This window comes from Hermetia illucens, chromosome 1 (genome assembly GCF_905115235.1).
Source record: "Hermetia illucens chromosome 1, iHerIll2.2.curated.20191125, whole genome shotgun sequence".
Classification (NCBI taxonomy): domain Eukaryota; kingdom Metazoa; phylum Arthropoda; class Insecta; order Diptera; family Stratiomyidae; genus Hermetia; species Hermetia illucens.
In genome coordinates, this window is record NC_051849.1 from 23,345,810 (window position 1) to 23,361,537 (window position 15,728).

The 15,728-nt window shown below is 45.6% G+C and overlaps 1 protein-coding gene across 3 annotated transcripts; it reads right to left on the reverse strand.

Annotated features, from left to right (window-relative positions):
• Positions 1-581: 581 nt before the first annotated feature.
• LOC119652053 (mediator of RNA polymerase II transcription subunit 25) lies at positions 582-15,624 on the reverse strand. 3 transcript variants are annotated; one of them, XM_038055991.1, is made up of 14 exons: positions 15,161-15,624; positions 7,487-7,733; positions 7,289-7,431; positions 7,104-7,231; positions 2,802-2,806; positions 2,650-2,747; positions 2,452-2,585; positions 2,271-2,390; positions 1,836-2,073; positions 1,611-1,773; positions 1,285-1,545; positions 1,029-1,223; positions 880-960; positions 582-812 (listed from the first exon to the last, which is right to left on the reverse strand). In XM_038055991.1, exons 1-14 carry the CDS (start codon positions 15,436-15,438, stop codon positions 687-689), a joined length of 2,217 nt encoding a protein of 738 aa, XP_037911919.1. In that variant the 5' UTR covers positions 15,439-15,624; the 3' UTR covers positions 582-686. The 3 variants fall into 3 exon arrangements, with proteins under 3 accessions (XP_037911919.1, XP_037911924.1, XP_037911921.1); XM_038055996.1 differs by having other exon boundaries at positions 674-812; positions 7,487-7,706; XM_038055993.1 differs by having other exon boundaries at positions 674-812; positions 1,836-2,052.
• Positions 15,625-15,728: the final 104 nt, after the last annotated feature.

A 15,728-nucleotide genomic window follows, 5' to 3' on the forward strand; every position in this document is an offset into this window, starting at 1 on the left:
TTGCTGACAGAGTTAACCCTTGGTGATCGTGCGCCAACACAACTGCTGAAGCAGTGGGGTGGTTATAAAGTCGGCACCGAGCTGCTGTAGTCTATGTGGCGGCAGAGACTTCTGAAGAGGAGAGAGGCCATCCTGGCATGTGCGGATTCAGGGTCTCTGGATACGTTGGGGGCCAAGCTACCCAAAATTCAGAAGGTGCACGGGCGGCCTGTGGTTGACGAAGTTTTTCGGGACATGTCAAATCAGGTGGCTCAGTTCTAGCAGCGCAAACAGCTACCATTTCTAAATTGGCAGAAACAGTCTGTGTTTTGCGTTGGGGAACTGGAATTAGATTATGTTTTGGAACATCCTCCTGAAAAAAAAGGGGGGGAGGGGGGTAGCAAGTAAGCGAACTGTCTCGGATAACAATAACTCGACTTGAATCTCCTTTCTAGGTAGTAGTTTTCGGCATAATATTTTCTCACCAGCGGAGGAAGGATCGCCATTCGAAAGCAGATGAGAGATATACTTTCAGATCTCCACAGCTTCAGTGAGTCCTAAACTAAGGCAGGCAGTTTAGCAGTAAGAAGACAACATTTTGCTTGGTTATAATTGAAGTTATATTCTCAGCCTAAATTTTAAATAGAAAGTAATCAATTCATCTGACCCTTCTTCTATTCCCGTTCTTGTTTGAACATCATCAGCTTTCACATAAATTCAAAGTTCGGATCTTCAAAAGTGTTGGGCCGATTTGGAACATGCGGCCCGCCCATGTTCGGATTTTGCATTGCCCCCATCGCTGGTCGGAATTGGTTTGTTGGCGCAGTTTGTTGCTGCAATAGACAAATGAAAAGTGAGTTAATATTTGGCCCTTGGAATTGAGCATTAAGGGAGAAGTACCTGCTGCAAAAGATGCCTTAATCCTGGATTATTATTGTTCATCATTGGCCGTACCATTCGTTGTCCTTGAACCGCTACTTGCTGTAATGATTGAAAGGTTTGAGGAATTTAAAACAAAATAAGATGAAAGTTATGCGCTGAAAACTTACGTTCACAACCATGCCCTGCTGAGGCATCATCGCGTCAATGCGCTGCTGTTGCAACATGTTCATCTTATAGTCGTTTTGCTGAACTGCGTTCATGTTATCCTGCATTTGCATCGGCATTTGACCATAAGCGTTGAAATGCTGTTGCTGTTGTTCTTGCATTTGTTGAATGTTGGGCACCATTTGTGGCGGTTTCGGCTGTAATAAATCTCGAAAAGTTTAATACAAATTTGTTGACACCGATTTATCCTAGACTTACCACCACTTGCTGCGGTTGTGGATGAGGGTTCGCCATATTCGGAACATGGATATTTTGCTGTTGCATATTACCTCCGGCCGTCTGTTGGCCCATCCCTTGTTTTTGTTGGATAACTTTTCGAAGACGGTCCACAAATCCTTGTTGATTATTCGGAATGAAACCCAAGAATGTTTTCTTCTCAGCGGTGTAGAGGAGAATGAGAACTTTGATATCACAGCTTGGCTGGTTGTTCGTTGATGTTGTGAAATGCACGCATCCTGCCTGTGGGGAAATTTGTAGATTAATGGCTGAACATGTCAGAACTAGAGAGCTCCAAGATTTCTTACCACTCCAGTGTTCATAACTTTAATCAGAGATTCTAGAGTGTCACATGAGTTTGGTTTGAAGACCACCGTTTTCGAGTCCTTAAGATATTGCCCGCCGATGTTTCCAATAAGTTGTTTCGGCATAAGTTGCATGATAAGCTTATCCGGCCAGTTCTCTGCTTTACTGTAAGAGCAAAGGAACTGATATTGAATATTTATGAAACAAGAAAAGCTAAAGGAAATTACATCTCAGGTCCTCCATCCTTCATATTGGCCGTAACTTCGCATGGAACCGATCGTGCTACTTTCGTACTTTCAGGCTTAGTCTTTTCTAGCCATTCAAGAAGTCCCGACCAAATCACTTCACGAGCCCGTGTTGCGCCAGCATCTGGCGGACCACTTTGTTGTTGTTGCTGTTGATTTGGCTGTTGTTGTTGCTGCTGCGGTGGAACATGTGTGCTTGCTGCAATTAGAGAAGGATTCACTTTTTCGTGGTCGAAAAAATTACACGAATAAGCGCCTGATTAATTTACTGCACAAATTCCCAAACGGGACTAAAGAACTATTCTTTCAAGTGGAGAAAATGGAGTCAAATATCACATCCCTAAATTTTTCTAACGATTCAGACGGATCCTTTGTCTTCAGATACATTATTGAAAGAAAATAAATGAAACTACATACGTGAATTTTGCTGTTGCATTTGATTCAATTGCTGTTGTTGTTGCTGCTGTTGATTCATCATTTGCATGCGGAGGACTTGTTGCTGCTGCTGTTGCGCTGGAGTAAGCATTTGGCCGCCCACTGAAACAAGAAAACTCTTTTTTCTCGAAACTGAATTCAGCAGAAAGTGTAGATAACTTACAAGGTTGATTAGGTGGCGTAGATAACTGCGAAATGAGAGCAGAATTCGGATTCTGACAGTGCAGCGTGTTCTGTTGCGGTTGCTGTGGCCCGGCTCCTTGGACAAATGGTCGTTGCTGAGGTGGATAAAGCCATCTACGTTGATGTTACATTTTTAAAGTAGATTCTTCAATGGTTTTTATTTGAATGAATGACTCACCTGTTCCCTTGAGCCGTATTTGCATTGTATGCATTGGGTATGGGGTTTTGGGGACCCGTTTGGAATTGTGGGTTTATGTGTTGTTGATGTTGTGGTTGCTAATGTAAAATTAAAGTTAAATATCTGAGTATATGGAGAGAAAGTTCACTTACGTTTTCTGAAAATAAAAAAAAAGATGTGATTAGACTGATGGCATATAATTAATTTAGCTTTTTCTTAAGAAAATTGCAATAAATTGCAAAGTTTGGGGGATGTTCAAAAATTTGCCAACCACAATAAAGGCTGTATTTTGTCTAGAAAATTAGCGATTATTGACTTTCCTGCTTTTCCTTGATGTTGGTGACCCGGACGTGATAGGGGCCGACGATTGTGTAAGATGGCATGGTGCGAGCTCAGTGAAGAGAACAGTAAACATTTTGTGACAATTGCAAAAAAAGCGACGGATGGGAACGCCAAAAACATTGCGAAATAGTGATACATTAGCACCGGGATAGCTACTCGAGGTTCCACTCGTCATTTTATCGTCCTGATCCCGCTTTTTCTTTTAAACAGATTGAAGCAGCATTCCACCGCAAGAAGCCCAATTAGCGCTGTAGTAACCATGACAAGTGTGGCAAAAGCAAGGGCGCAGGGTCCAGACTGCGATCTTCAGAGCCAGCCTGTAGCATTCATGGATGGTAGCTCTTCCACCTTGCAACTAGAGGTCTCCTGAAGGTCTTTAAAGAATGGCTTACCTTGTGTCCATAGTCTGGCACTAACAAGAGCTGGACAATCGTAAGAGAATTACTTGAGGGTTTCTCTCTCCCTTCTGCAGCTTAGACAACGCGAATTATAAGGTCTGACCATGTGGAATACAGTCTTCTGGGGGCCAACCTAACTTTCTCGAGGTTGATGTGTTGTTCTCCAGAAATCGTCTTCCAAGACCGTCAGTGAGTAGTGATAGCCACACCCTGTGCGAGGTGACCCTAATATTAACAAAATGCAACGGATCTACATCGAGGAGTCGAAAAACATCTGCCCCTATGCAGGATATTATGGGGACCGAGTCGTCTCAATGAGTAAGTCTGTCCTTAACGTGCTAGGGAGCTTTGGCACGGCGGCCCTCCTAACCCCCATATTCGTGGGAATCATATAAGTATAAAAACGAACACAAAAAAAAATAAATAAAAAAACAAGTGGGTCCGCACACAAACTCAGTAGCGCAGGTGCCAATTGCTATCAGCGCTATCTGAAGGACGGCCTGAAACTAGAGGAGGTCCTTAAGTAGATTGAGGACAGATGTAAGCCTTCAGCATCAGAGCCAAGAAAGCGAGGAGCAGCGGAAATTAGCCCGCAAGAGGGAGGGCGGTCAGGAGTGACGGTAGGAGTCAGCAGCCGCCGTTAGCTATGCTAATACGGTAAAAAGCGTTCGCGTGGCCATACTGATGAAATTATTTCCGGAGCTCACACTTGAGCGGCAGTAAATAATTGAGGACCACATCGTCATGAAAATGTGTGAGGAATAGAATAAAGAGCTTGTGTTCACCGACATACGCTTTCTACGAGGTCACATACTGGTAGACTGCGCGACAGAGGACACGGCGGACTGGCTTAGGGCTATAGTCCCTAAATTGCCAGGGTAGAAGGGAACGGAACTGTCGACATGTGCTGGGGATGATATACCAGGGGCACACATGGTGACGGTCTACCTTTTCAAAGTCGCATCGACTGAGACGGGGGAGCTTCTAAGCCTCCTCATCATTCAAAACATGGAACTCCACACGCGGTTATAGAGAGTTTTTAGGCAAACTCCTCAAGGTCGGGGTAGACGACCGACCTCTGGAGTCAATTAACTGCCTCATCACTTACCGATTAGGTAGCCTACTGTCCACGTGTATGGGGAAGGAAGGATACTTTGGAGAACATATTGGGTGGTAAGCCTACCGGGATCTCGGTATATCGGAAGCCATTGAGGCTAAAAGGGCAGGACCGAGCAGGGAAGTGAACCAAATGCCCAAAGAAGAGGAGAAGCTGGAAGACCTTGATCTAGGCCTTCTAGAGCTCAAGTCGGACAACGAAACCCAAGGAAATGCCGCGCTGGAGGAGGAGTGTAATGCTCCTATATTGGGGAAGAGCTCCAAGCACTAACGGAGCCGATTGCCAGCACTAAAATATCCCAGCTAAACCTCCACCATGCTGCATTTGCAGTAATTGGAAGGCCAAGTTCCAGGGATAACATTGGAGTAGTGCTGGCTTAAAAACCCTGGGTGTACCGAGGGCAAATTGCCAACGCTCACCACGAGGTCTGGGGTAAGCAGCGATATTGATCGAAGAGATGACTACCTTCTACAATTCATCCCCAGTAATAAGTTAGAAATACATAATGTAAGGAAACACCAACCAGCACCAGACAAGAAGTACTAAACATAACTCTAGGGAACATTCTGATGAGCGGCTTCGTCAAGAATTGGAGGGTGTCGGATGAGCCTTCTTTGTCGGATCACAGCATAATCAGATTCGACATTGAGCACAACTCAGGAGTAAATAGAATAATAAGGAATCTCACGAGAACATACTGGCACTCGTCTACAGGTGAACGGTGACATCCGGAGCGAAATAGGGCTAGAAACAGTGGTGGAAAGCCTCATTGGCGCATATGAGGCCAGCTGTCCAGCTAAAACAGTCAAGTCATCTAGGGACGTACACTACCAAAATGAGAAATGGGGTGCTAAAACTCCTCAACTGGGCGGAATGAACCGGGGATTTACAGAGGTAGAAAACAGCACTGACGGCGTAACGTAACGGCGATCAGGGAAGCAAAACGAAAGAGCTTCAGGGAATTCTGTGAAGGAATAGAGCCAACCACAGAAGCATCCAGGCTATGTAAAGCTATAGCCAAAAACAAGACATATCTTCTGTCTGTCGAAAAAAGGAATATGCGACATATACCGAGAATAGGGACAGGATACACGCTTTTCAAAATTCATTTCCCGGGGTGTTACTCCACGGTGGAAGGCAATAGCAGTCAGTGCAAGCTAAACTATCACCTGAGGAAGCTAGGGATATCTACGGACAATGTCTGTAGATTCTGTGATTAGAGTGATGAAATCTCCACATGTTCTGGGGCAGTGTCCGACACTTGTCCAAAGTAGGTTCAGGGACTTGAGAGAATATTTAAAAATAACCCGTAAAGGGGCATAGTAGTCCTTTTAGGACGCAGTGCGACATCCTGGGTCTGACGAGCCTGGCGCCATGGTCCCCTATGTGCCAGTGCCCCGTGGGGATTGCTGCACTCTTGTACGCAATGCTCGCGTCTGGCTCAAAAGCTCTGGCGATCCCCCTCCATGTTCCTACGACCGGAAACCCAGAGGAAGGCAACTTTGAGTGTGCCGCCCAGACTGTTCAGCGCGTCCTTGCTCTACTAACCTGGAGAATGTTGCCATTGAGTACAAAGCCTTGATTGCTGCTATGGTGTCGGTCAGAACGGCTATGCTACGGTTGGGGCTTAAATCATGCCCAAGCTATTGACAGGCTTCCAGTATCGCCAGGGATACACTGAGTCCTGAGAGACCATACGACTCGGGTGCACTGTGTATATCTGAGAAAACTCGCGCGCCGACTCCACACATCTTTGATACGTCGGTGAAGAATAGTGTGTCATAACTTTATCCATAGCAAAATTTCTCATGAAACTCGGCTTGCGTGTGGCGTAGCTCATTGAGAACGCCCACAGTTGCCGAGGTATTTTGTCTAGGATATTACTATGGGCTTCGTTGTCCAAGGGCGGGACTCACGTAGCTTGGCAGCACTGCATGCTACAGCGTTTTTTAATGGGGAGGTCCAAGGGATATCAGGTGAGCTGAAAAGTTCGTGGATTGATACACAGATGGCGCCACTACCCATGTGTACAAATTTGACAGCTGTCGGACTATTAGTCTGTGGGATAGAGAATTTTGAGTGAAGCAGCTTTTGATTTGAAGGAAATGGATAAAAGGGAATTTCGTATGTTAATAAAGCGTTGCTTTTTGGCGAAAAAATACTGTTGAAGCCAAGTCATAGACATTATTCGAACTTTGCACCAGGAAAATTAACCATTGAGAAGTGACTTGCTAAGTTTAAACGAAGCGAAATTAGCACCGAGGACGACGCACGCTGTGGACGCCCCAAAGAGACTGTGACCAACGAAAACATAAAAAAGTCTACAAAATATTTTGGATAACCGCAAAGTAAAGTTGATCGAGATAGCTGAGGCTTTAAAGATATCAAAAGAACGTGTTGGGCATATCGTGCATGAATGTTTGGGTAAGCGAAAGCTTTGTTCAAAGTGGGTGCCATGCGAGCTCATAATCGACCAGAAACAACAACGAGTTGACGATTCTGAGCAGTGTTTGAAGCTCTTTCTCCATTGATTAATTAAAATCATCTCCTTTCTTATATCATCACAATTATAAAGCGAATAATTTCAAAGTACTTACGCATTGCTGCATTCGGTGGCATTATTAAGTTGCCTTGAGTTTCCACATTGTTCTGAACTGTTGTCAATGGACTTGCTGCATTGTTCGGAATCGGATGAGAATTAGGACTGATCGGACGTTCTTTCAAGCTGTAAATGAATATAATTCTCTAATCACTGCAGACAGGTTAAGCGTCAATATCTTACTTGAATCCTTTCAACAAAACTAAATGCCGTACATCTTTGCAATAATTCTTTGTCGTCAGAGGCAAGTCTCCGCCGGCTGTGATGAAGAGTTTAAAAAGGATCGGAATTTTCCGTGGAGAAATGATTGAGAAATTTATCTTTTTCTGAAAATTGTATTACATTAGTTTAGTCTAACAAGTCTCGAATTCCAAGGTTTACCTCATGAAATGTTGCCGCAAGCTGCTCCACAGTTTTTGCTTCATACTGAGGACATTCTACGACGGGCATTGTGTATGGGGAGCTGTTGCAAATCAGTATGCAATGTTTTTGAACATTGACGTCGTTGAATCGACGCTCTTTCAGGTCGTCGAAACAAACGAGTGCCGTTGCAAGCCCTTCTGCTAAATTGGCATTCGATTCACTTTTTCCTCCAGTTAAGCTGAATTGGGGAGAATAGGATGAATCACTTTGAAAATTGAAAGAGAAATTTAAACTAAATTGGGTGAGAAAGTTTTTTTATTTATCTTAAATTTTTAATCATCCTTCTTAATTTATTCTTCATTTTAGAAGATGAAATGATCACGAATGGAACAAATTCCCTCTTAGATTTAGTCAGATCTCTCATCAAACGCGTTCTTCCTACGGAAAAGGACGGTAATCAGTCTACATATATATGCATTTGCGAGTGGATGTGCTTTTGCACGGTGATAGAAAGGAATTGGTGGTGGTCAAAGGGTAGTGTAGGTCCCAGGGCGAAACGTGAATTGGTACCCACGATCGAGCATAAAACCTGAGAAACGCCTGTTAACCAACACCAACAGCTCTACTACCAAACCCTATCTCCACCTCTAAGTAGTGACCCCTGGATGCTCTTTCATAACGAAAAGCTGCAGACGGAGAAGAATGAAGTGAGTCTCCCGCGGCTAAAAACGGCACAAATTGTACCAACTGGTCCTCACCAACAAATGATCTTCACAATCACCTGAAGAATAAATACGGCCACCAAGTTACTTAGCCCCCGCCGCAAAAAGAGTCGGAACGGCTGGTTTGACGATGAGTGTAAGCTAGCAACGGAACGGAAGAATGCTGCATTCTCAAAGGACGCAGACACGCGCGGAGACTTATCACGAACTCAGAAAAAGCGACTTCACAGACGGAAAAGCAAGGCTGGGAGAACCAAAAGGTCTATGAACTCGAAAAGCACAGGGAGCAACCGCACCAGGCGCGGAAGTTTTACCAACAAGTTAGCAGGATGAAGCCTTACACACCTCGATGTTCATCCTGCCGAGACAAAGAGGGAAATATGATTTCCGACAGAAAGGGCATATTGGAGCGATGGGTTGAGTTCTTTGATGAACTACTGAACAACCAAAACATCGGTCCCGTCAACTGAAGATGACGGACAAATACTGCCACCACCAAGTATAGAAGAAACAGTCCGTGCAATTGATTGGCTTAAAAACCATAAATCGCCAGGAGCCGATGGAATTACAGTCGAATTGCTTAAATATGGAGGCGACCAATTACACCAAGTGGTTCATCAACTTGTGCTCAACGTGTGGCACTGCAAGTCAATGCGTGACGATTGGCAAAGAGGCATTATCTGTCGCATTCATAAAAAGGGAGATATCACGCAGTGCAGCAATTATAGAGGTATCACGTTGCTGAATACCATCTATGAGATATTCTCCGTTATCTTGCTAGGCCGGATAGCCCCATACGCCCAGCACATCATTGGCCCATACCAAAGAGGCTTCACTCCAGGCAAATCAGCAAAAGATCAGGTTTTCTCTGTGCGGCAACACCAGTTGCGCCATATCTTCATCGATTTTAAAGCCGCCTATGATAGCATAGCCAGGGTAAAACTGTACACGACCATGAGAGAAATCGGTATCCCGACGAAATTGATATGACTGACTAGGCTAACCCTGACCAATGTGCGAGGCCAGGTAAAAGCAGGAGGATCACTCTCAAGACCATTCGACATCAACAACGGTCTACGACGAGGGGATGCCCTATCATGCGTCTTCTTTACCTGGCCGTAGAGAAAGTGGTCCGTGATGCTGATGTAAATGCAAGAGGTACGATCCTCTTTAAGTCCACCCAACTACTGGCCTATGCTGACGATATCGACATCATGGGAAGAACCACCCGAGACGTACAAATTGCCTTCATCCAGGTCGAGCAGGCGGCGCGAGATCTTGGGCTGCACATCAATGAAGGCAAGGCAAAATATATGGTGGCAACGTCGGCACCGAAGGTGAATCAACCAACATCATCAAACCGCACTGGTCAAACAGGAAGAATAAGGATAGGAGAATACAACTTTGAGACCGTTGATAATTTCTCCTATCTAGGGTCGAAAATCACAACCGATAAGAGCTACGATGATGAAATCCGCGCACGGTTGTTGTCAGTCAACAGAGCCTATTTCAGCTTACAAAAACTGGTCCGCTCGAAACGTCTCACCATAGGGTCAGAGCTCTCACTGGACAAGACTATGATCTTGCCAGTCCCCATGTATTCCTCGGAAACTTGGGTTCTTAGCAAGAAGAATTGTGAACTTGTGGCCGCGTTCGAGAGAAGAATCCTCCGAATAATTTTTGGCCCCCTACATGAGGATGGACGATTCCGTAGCCTACATAACGACGAAATCTATGAGTGATACTATGACCGTCAGGTTGTGGATAAAATCCGGCTCAATAGGTTACGGTGGGCTGGTCACTTAGTTCGTATGGATGAGGATGATCCCACCCGGAAAGTCTATAAGGGCAATATCTATGGTAGAAAAAGAAGACAGGGCAGACCCTGCCTAAGATGGAGCGATGGCGTAGGTCAGGACGCCAAACAGCTTTTAGGGATATCGAATTGGTGGACCTCGCAAAACCAGGATGTCTGGAGTTCCTTATTAAGGCAGGCCTAGACCGGATACCGGTTGTTGCGCCGTTGATGATGATGATGATGAGGAGAGGTGATCGTGTTAGGTGATCTGAGTGTCAAGGTGAATTCTGATAACACCTTCCTCGGACATACATACGATAGGGAAATATGATCTCGGCAACCATAACGATAGTGGCGGGGGGTTTGAGGATTTCTGCAGCTTCCACCGCCTCGTCATTACTGGCACAGTGCTCGAGCACAGAGACTAAGCCTAAGGTCAGTTGGGTTTCAACTGACCCACGCCGTACGAGGAATCAGATTCACCACTTTGCGATCAGCATTAGATTTAGGAGTTATCTTCTGGATGTGCGTAAAAGAGACACGCTGCGACTCGGTCCCGAAAAGGAAAACCATCTGATGATCTCTTACATTCGCTACCGTGTTGCGTCCACCATTTCTCGCAGATTTGAAGAGCTGCAACCCCCCAAGTTCAACATCGACTGCTAGTATGATCTAGCTATGATATGGAGACCTATCTTGCTGATTGGATGGCAGATACACTGAGAAACCCACCTGAGAATACCGATGAGCACTGGGTCGCCATCAAAAATGCTCTTTTCTCTGGTGCTACGCAGGTTGTCGGTCACGTCCTGAAGGGCGGTATAAAATCTGGTTGACTGTGGACTTGTGGAAGCGGATCCATGATCGGAAGGTATTGAAGTATAGTGCGTGCCTGCATTTCCCCATATCAACACCTTGCGAATCAGTTTGAAACAGTTTGTTGAAATTAGATCTTGGCTTCACCTGTTCTTCATCGATCTCAAAAAAGTTTTCGACAGAACAGGGAGTGTATCTGATGTGCTCTGCGCAGGACCGAAACTAATAACTATTATCAGAGCGACAAATGATGGCATCAAATATGACGTGCGATACATGGGCGTTTGAGCCCGACTTATTGTTACCGGTGACGTTCTTCATGCTGCCTTGGCCGGAGGTCGTGGAGGAGTTCAATGGGTGATAACATCTTTCCTCAAACACCATGAACATCGGGTTATGGAGTCAATTTGAGACTGTTTTGCGCTAATGTTCTTTCTGTTAACACTTACCTGCAATGTGTAATGGAAGTACAATTTCGAACGAAGACATTCGTCGACGCACAGGTTAATTATCCACGAATGAGATGATTGGAAGCGGAAGTGAATAAGTAACACATGAAGTGAATGACAGCCATACTATATCGCATTATAAGTTGTAAGATTTTTGATAATTCAATGGAAGATGTTGATGGTAGCCCTCATATCAAAAATAAAAAAGTCGGTCTCGAGCGCGGTTGTGAAAGCTGGAGAGATAGTTTCAATCTGAATGTTTATAGACCACCGCCGCTTCTCAGGGGTTAGGTGAGAAAAGTTCGGGAACTTTAGTCTTGCAGATTACTCACTAAGGAAACTATCACCACATCTGGAAGTTAGGTATAAAATGCTAGCCATCGAATTAGAAGAAACAGATATTTGAATACCAACAGAGCGTTCAGATAGTACAGTTTACGGTAACGGAAGCAAAAGAATATTGGAGTGGAATGGTTATCCGTCCAGTATGCTGAGTGGACTACCGCCGAAGCCACCCGCCATGTCACTATGCTAGACATGAACTTTTCGGAAGTTATCGAAGAGTCATCAACTGCTCAAGCTAGGGTGCGTATGGCATGATCCGCATTTTACAAATTAACATTTACCGGAATGTAATGCAGTTACTAGCACAGTTCGCTGCGGAAGTAAATGCTAATTTAGTGTTAATTAGCGAGCAATACCGAAACAGGGACCCGGCCTTATGACATCTCGACTTATCGGACACCACTGCCATCTGGGTTTGGGTCGACGTTCGACTTCGGTGTCTGGATCCGGTGTTTAGGGATAACGTTTTTTGGCGTTTACTGACGCCGAACGAGACGATGACGGACTTTCGGCGCTGGCTTAATGCTCTGGAGGACGCCGTTTCGAGCATGGAGGGACGAATCCTAGTAAGCGGTGATTTTAATGCCAGGGCCCTTGTATGGGGTATGCCTCAGTCAGACTCCAGAGGGAAACGGATTCTAGAAATGGCGGCGAGAATCGGGCTCGTAGTTTTTAATACCGGATCTACGCCAACCTTTCGGCGCTCAGGCTGTGAAGGAAGCATTCCTGACATCACTTTTGGGTCGGAATCTCTAGCATCATCGGTGGACGGGTGGCGAGTCATAGAAGACTTCTCGGCAAATAATCACCAGTACATCGCGTTCGAAGTGGTTTACGCTACTTGCCGGCGAACACCAACGCGACGCTCCCCCTGCCTGCGGAATGTCACGAGGGTGACCATCCGGAAGTTCGTCGAAGCTCTTGGAGCAGTAGTGGCGTCGCAGCTGACACCGTCGTAAATTCAATGATGAACCTGATAACAACGGCGTGCGAGGCTTTCATGCTTCGGAGGTGCCCCAGGCGTGGCAAGTCTGCTATGTACTGGCGGACGGCAGAAATTGCCGACCTACGGAGGGAGTGTCATAAGTTCTGCCGTTTGGCACAACGTTTGCACGCCAACGAGGAGGCATGCGCTAAAAAGGCACAGTATAGATCAGCAGAAAGGAGACTCCGCAGCGCTATAAATAAAAGCAAAGCTTGCGGCTGGCAGAACCTTGTCAACGAGGTAAATGAAGACCCGTGGGGACTTGTCTATAAGCTTGTCACCCAGCAAATCGGGGCTCTGTGGAAGCCCTGTATATACTGTAAGTACCGACCAAATGGACCGCATTGTACGGGCATTGTTCCCCAAACATCCTGTACGAGTTGATGGCTAGCGTGGAAAGCGTCGAGGATTGCTCGCTTTTCACAATGAGAGAGCTCGAAAAAGCGGTTCTCCCCATGAAAAGCAAGAACGCGCCAAGGCCTGATGGCATCTCGACGGAGGTTTACAAACTATTGCGCCGACAACGGCCAGACTTGCTGATTGAGGCGGTCAACGCTTGCTTGAAGGAGGGCATTTTTCCTTGTCATAGGAAAGTGCCCACCCTCGCGCTGATCAGCAAGGAAAAAGGAGACCCGGAGCTCCAGTCTGCATACGGATCGCTGTGTATGCTTGACACAGCCGGCGAAAGTGCTCGAGAAGTTCATCAGGAGAAGACTCGCTGAAGCAATCCGCGCTGCCGGGGACTTATCCCCAAGGCAGTTCGGGTTTAGAAAAGGGAGATCCACAGTATATGCTTTTACGGAGATCGTAGATGCGGTTCATCAAACCGAGGCACACAGCAGCCGATATCGACGGATAGTGCTCTTTATAACGCTTGATGTCAGAAATGCCTTAAATTTCGTAAGATGGACAAATATGCTAGCCACATTAGAAAACTCATTCCACGTACCAAGCTATCTCTTGCGGATATTGAGGGATTATCTGAAAGACCGCTCCTTGCCCTATGAGACGGTTGAGAACCCGGAGGCCGGAAATCACGTCGGGAGTAACACAGGGATCCATTCTAGAGCCCGACCTCTGGAACGCTTCCTACTGAGACTCGATATGTCCGAAGAGTTGCGCCTGGTCGGTTATGCAGACGACGTTGCGACATTTGTTGCCGGACGCATTTTTGAACAGGTGCAAAGCAGACTTGGCATATTCATGCGATGGGTAAGCGGATGGATGACTGCTCATGGTTTCAGCCTTGCGCTGGATAAAAATCGAAGTAGTCATCTTGACCAGATCCAGACCAAAACCAGCGATTAAATACCTTCGTTTAATGCTCGACTCGACGATGAGCTTCTTCGAGCAAATCAAAGCAGCAGCGGACAGGGCTGCAGCTGGAGTGTTCGCCTTGAGTCGGCTAATGGCGAATGTAGGGGGCCCTATATCTACTAGGAGACATCGCCTTATGGGAGCAGCGCAGTCGGTTCTGCTCAATGGCGCGGAGGTATGGGCTGATGCCCTTGACAAAGAGGTGCATCGTAAGCACCTTGCTCAAGTACAGAAACTGGGAGCTTTACGAATGGCGTCTTCTTATCGCACTGTCGTCGAACTGGCCGTGATGACGATCGCGAGAGCGATCTATCGCTGTAAGGGCGAGAACCCTTACCGAGAGGCAACTCTCTTGGCAAAAGAGGACTGCGCGGCTCATCGACAAATTTACATCCGTGGCTAAACGGAACGCATGATGAGGTTGATTACTTTGTTACCCAACTTCTAAGCGAACATGGAGGTTTTCAGTGTTACCGGCGATCTCCTGATTGTGTGTTTTGCAATGGAGTGGCGAACGACGCTGAACATCAATTTTTCTCTTGCGTGTGGTGGGACGGTTTCGTCAACAGCTTGCAAAAGTCATGTCGACATATTTATCAGACACTCGTGGACGTGCTGATTAGGAAGCGAAAAAGTCAGTGAGTAGTTCGGACACTAAGGACGGGCGATAAATTTACTATGCGATGGGGACGCTCTATACTTCACAGAGAAGTGAAACAGGTTGAAGAAAACACTTTCCCTTACCAAGAGAGCTGGGAAAACGAAATGGTAGTCCATTTTTGTGTTTTTAATGACATCGCCGAGCTGGCAGAGGACAAGAGGTCGCAGTTATCAAACAAAGGCGTTAAGTTTCTAAACTTTTTGTATTATAAATTATCAACATTTTCACATGAAAAGCTACGGGCGTGAGCAAGTTAAATATCAGCGGAGGAATTGAACAGAAATTGAAACTGGCAGTGAATAGGCAGCACATTAGAAAACTGTGATGAGGTTGGGCAACCGTGCACCCCTTGTGCAGGATGAGACATATATTTGAACGTTCACAAAGATGAAGTGTAAGTACCCAATGGTTTTTACCTAGGTATAATGCACAAAATCAACCAAAAGATACTGCAAAACATTTTTCGATTTTGCTAAAAGTTATCCAGAATTTTGAAGGTGAGTTGTCCCTGTAGCTACGAACTTCAAATGAAGCCAACACTCCCTTCAGTACAACTAACTATAAATATCACAATTTCTACAATATTCCCCTCTACTTACTCGAGTTTATCAATAACAGTCAACACTTTCTGGGGACTAGTGAAAGGTCCATAAGTTACCGAGCAATTATTCGGCATAGCCTGCGCCGTTTTATACAAAACAATGCCATATTGAGTTGTGTTCCGATCCGAAAAATATTCACGATCATCTAGTATGCCCTGCGAAAAGTACTCAAGCGCCGGAATCAAGTAATTCGTCTTCAAGTCATTTATATACGCGCCATTGATGGCTGTTCCTTCGATCACAAATATCACATCAGCCATGATCTCAATGTCCATTTTATGCACACACTAAACACATTGAAAACCTCCGTCCCGAGTTATCCATAGAGATGCACTTGAGTAATCTAGGAATCGAGCGATAATAAAAACTGTGAAGCTTTGCAGGACAGCAGACCGGCGCTATCCTGCAACCAAGGAGGTTTCGAATACCTAAAGTGACAAATCAACTAGATTGGCTGTCAAACAAATGTGGTGCTTCTTCTTGTTTTACCTTGTTATTGTTGGTTTTTAGTCCGTACAGTGTTCGAGTGACGTGGATTTCCCCTATTTCTTATCTTTGACAGCTC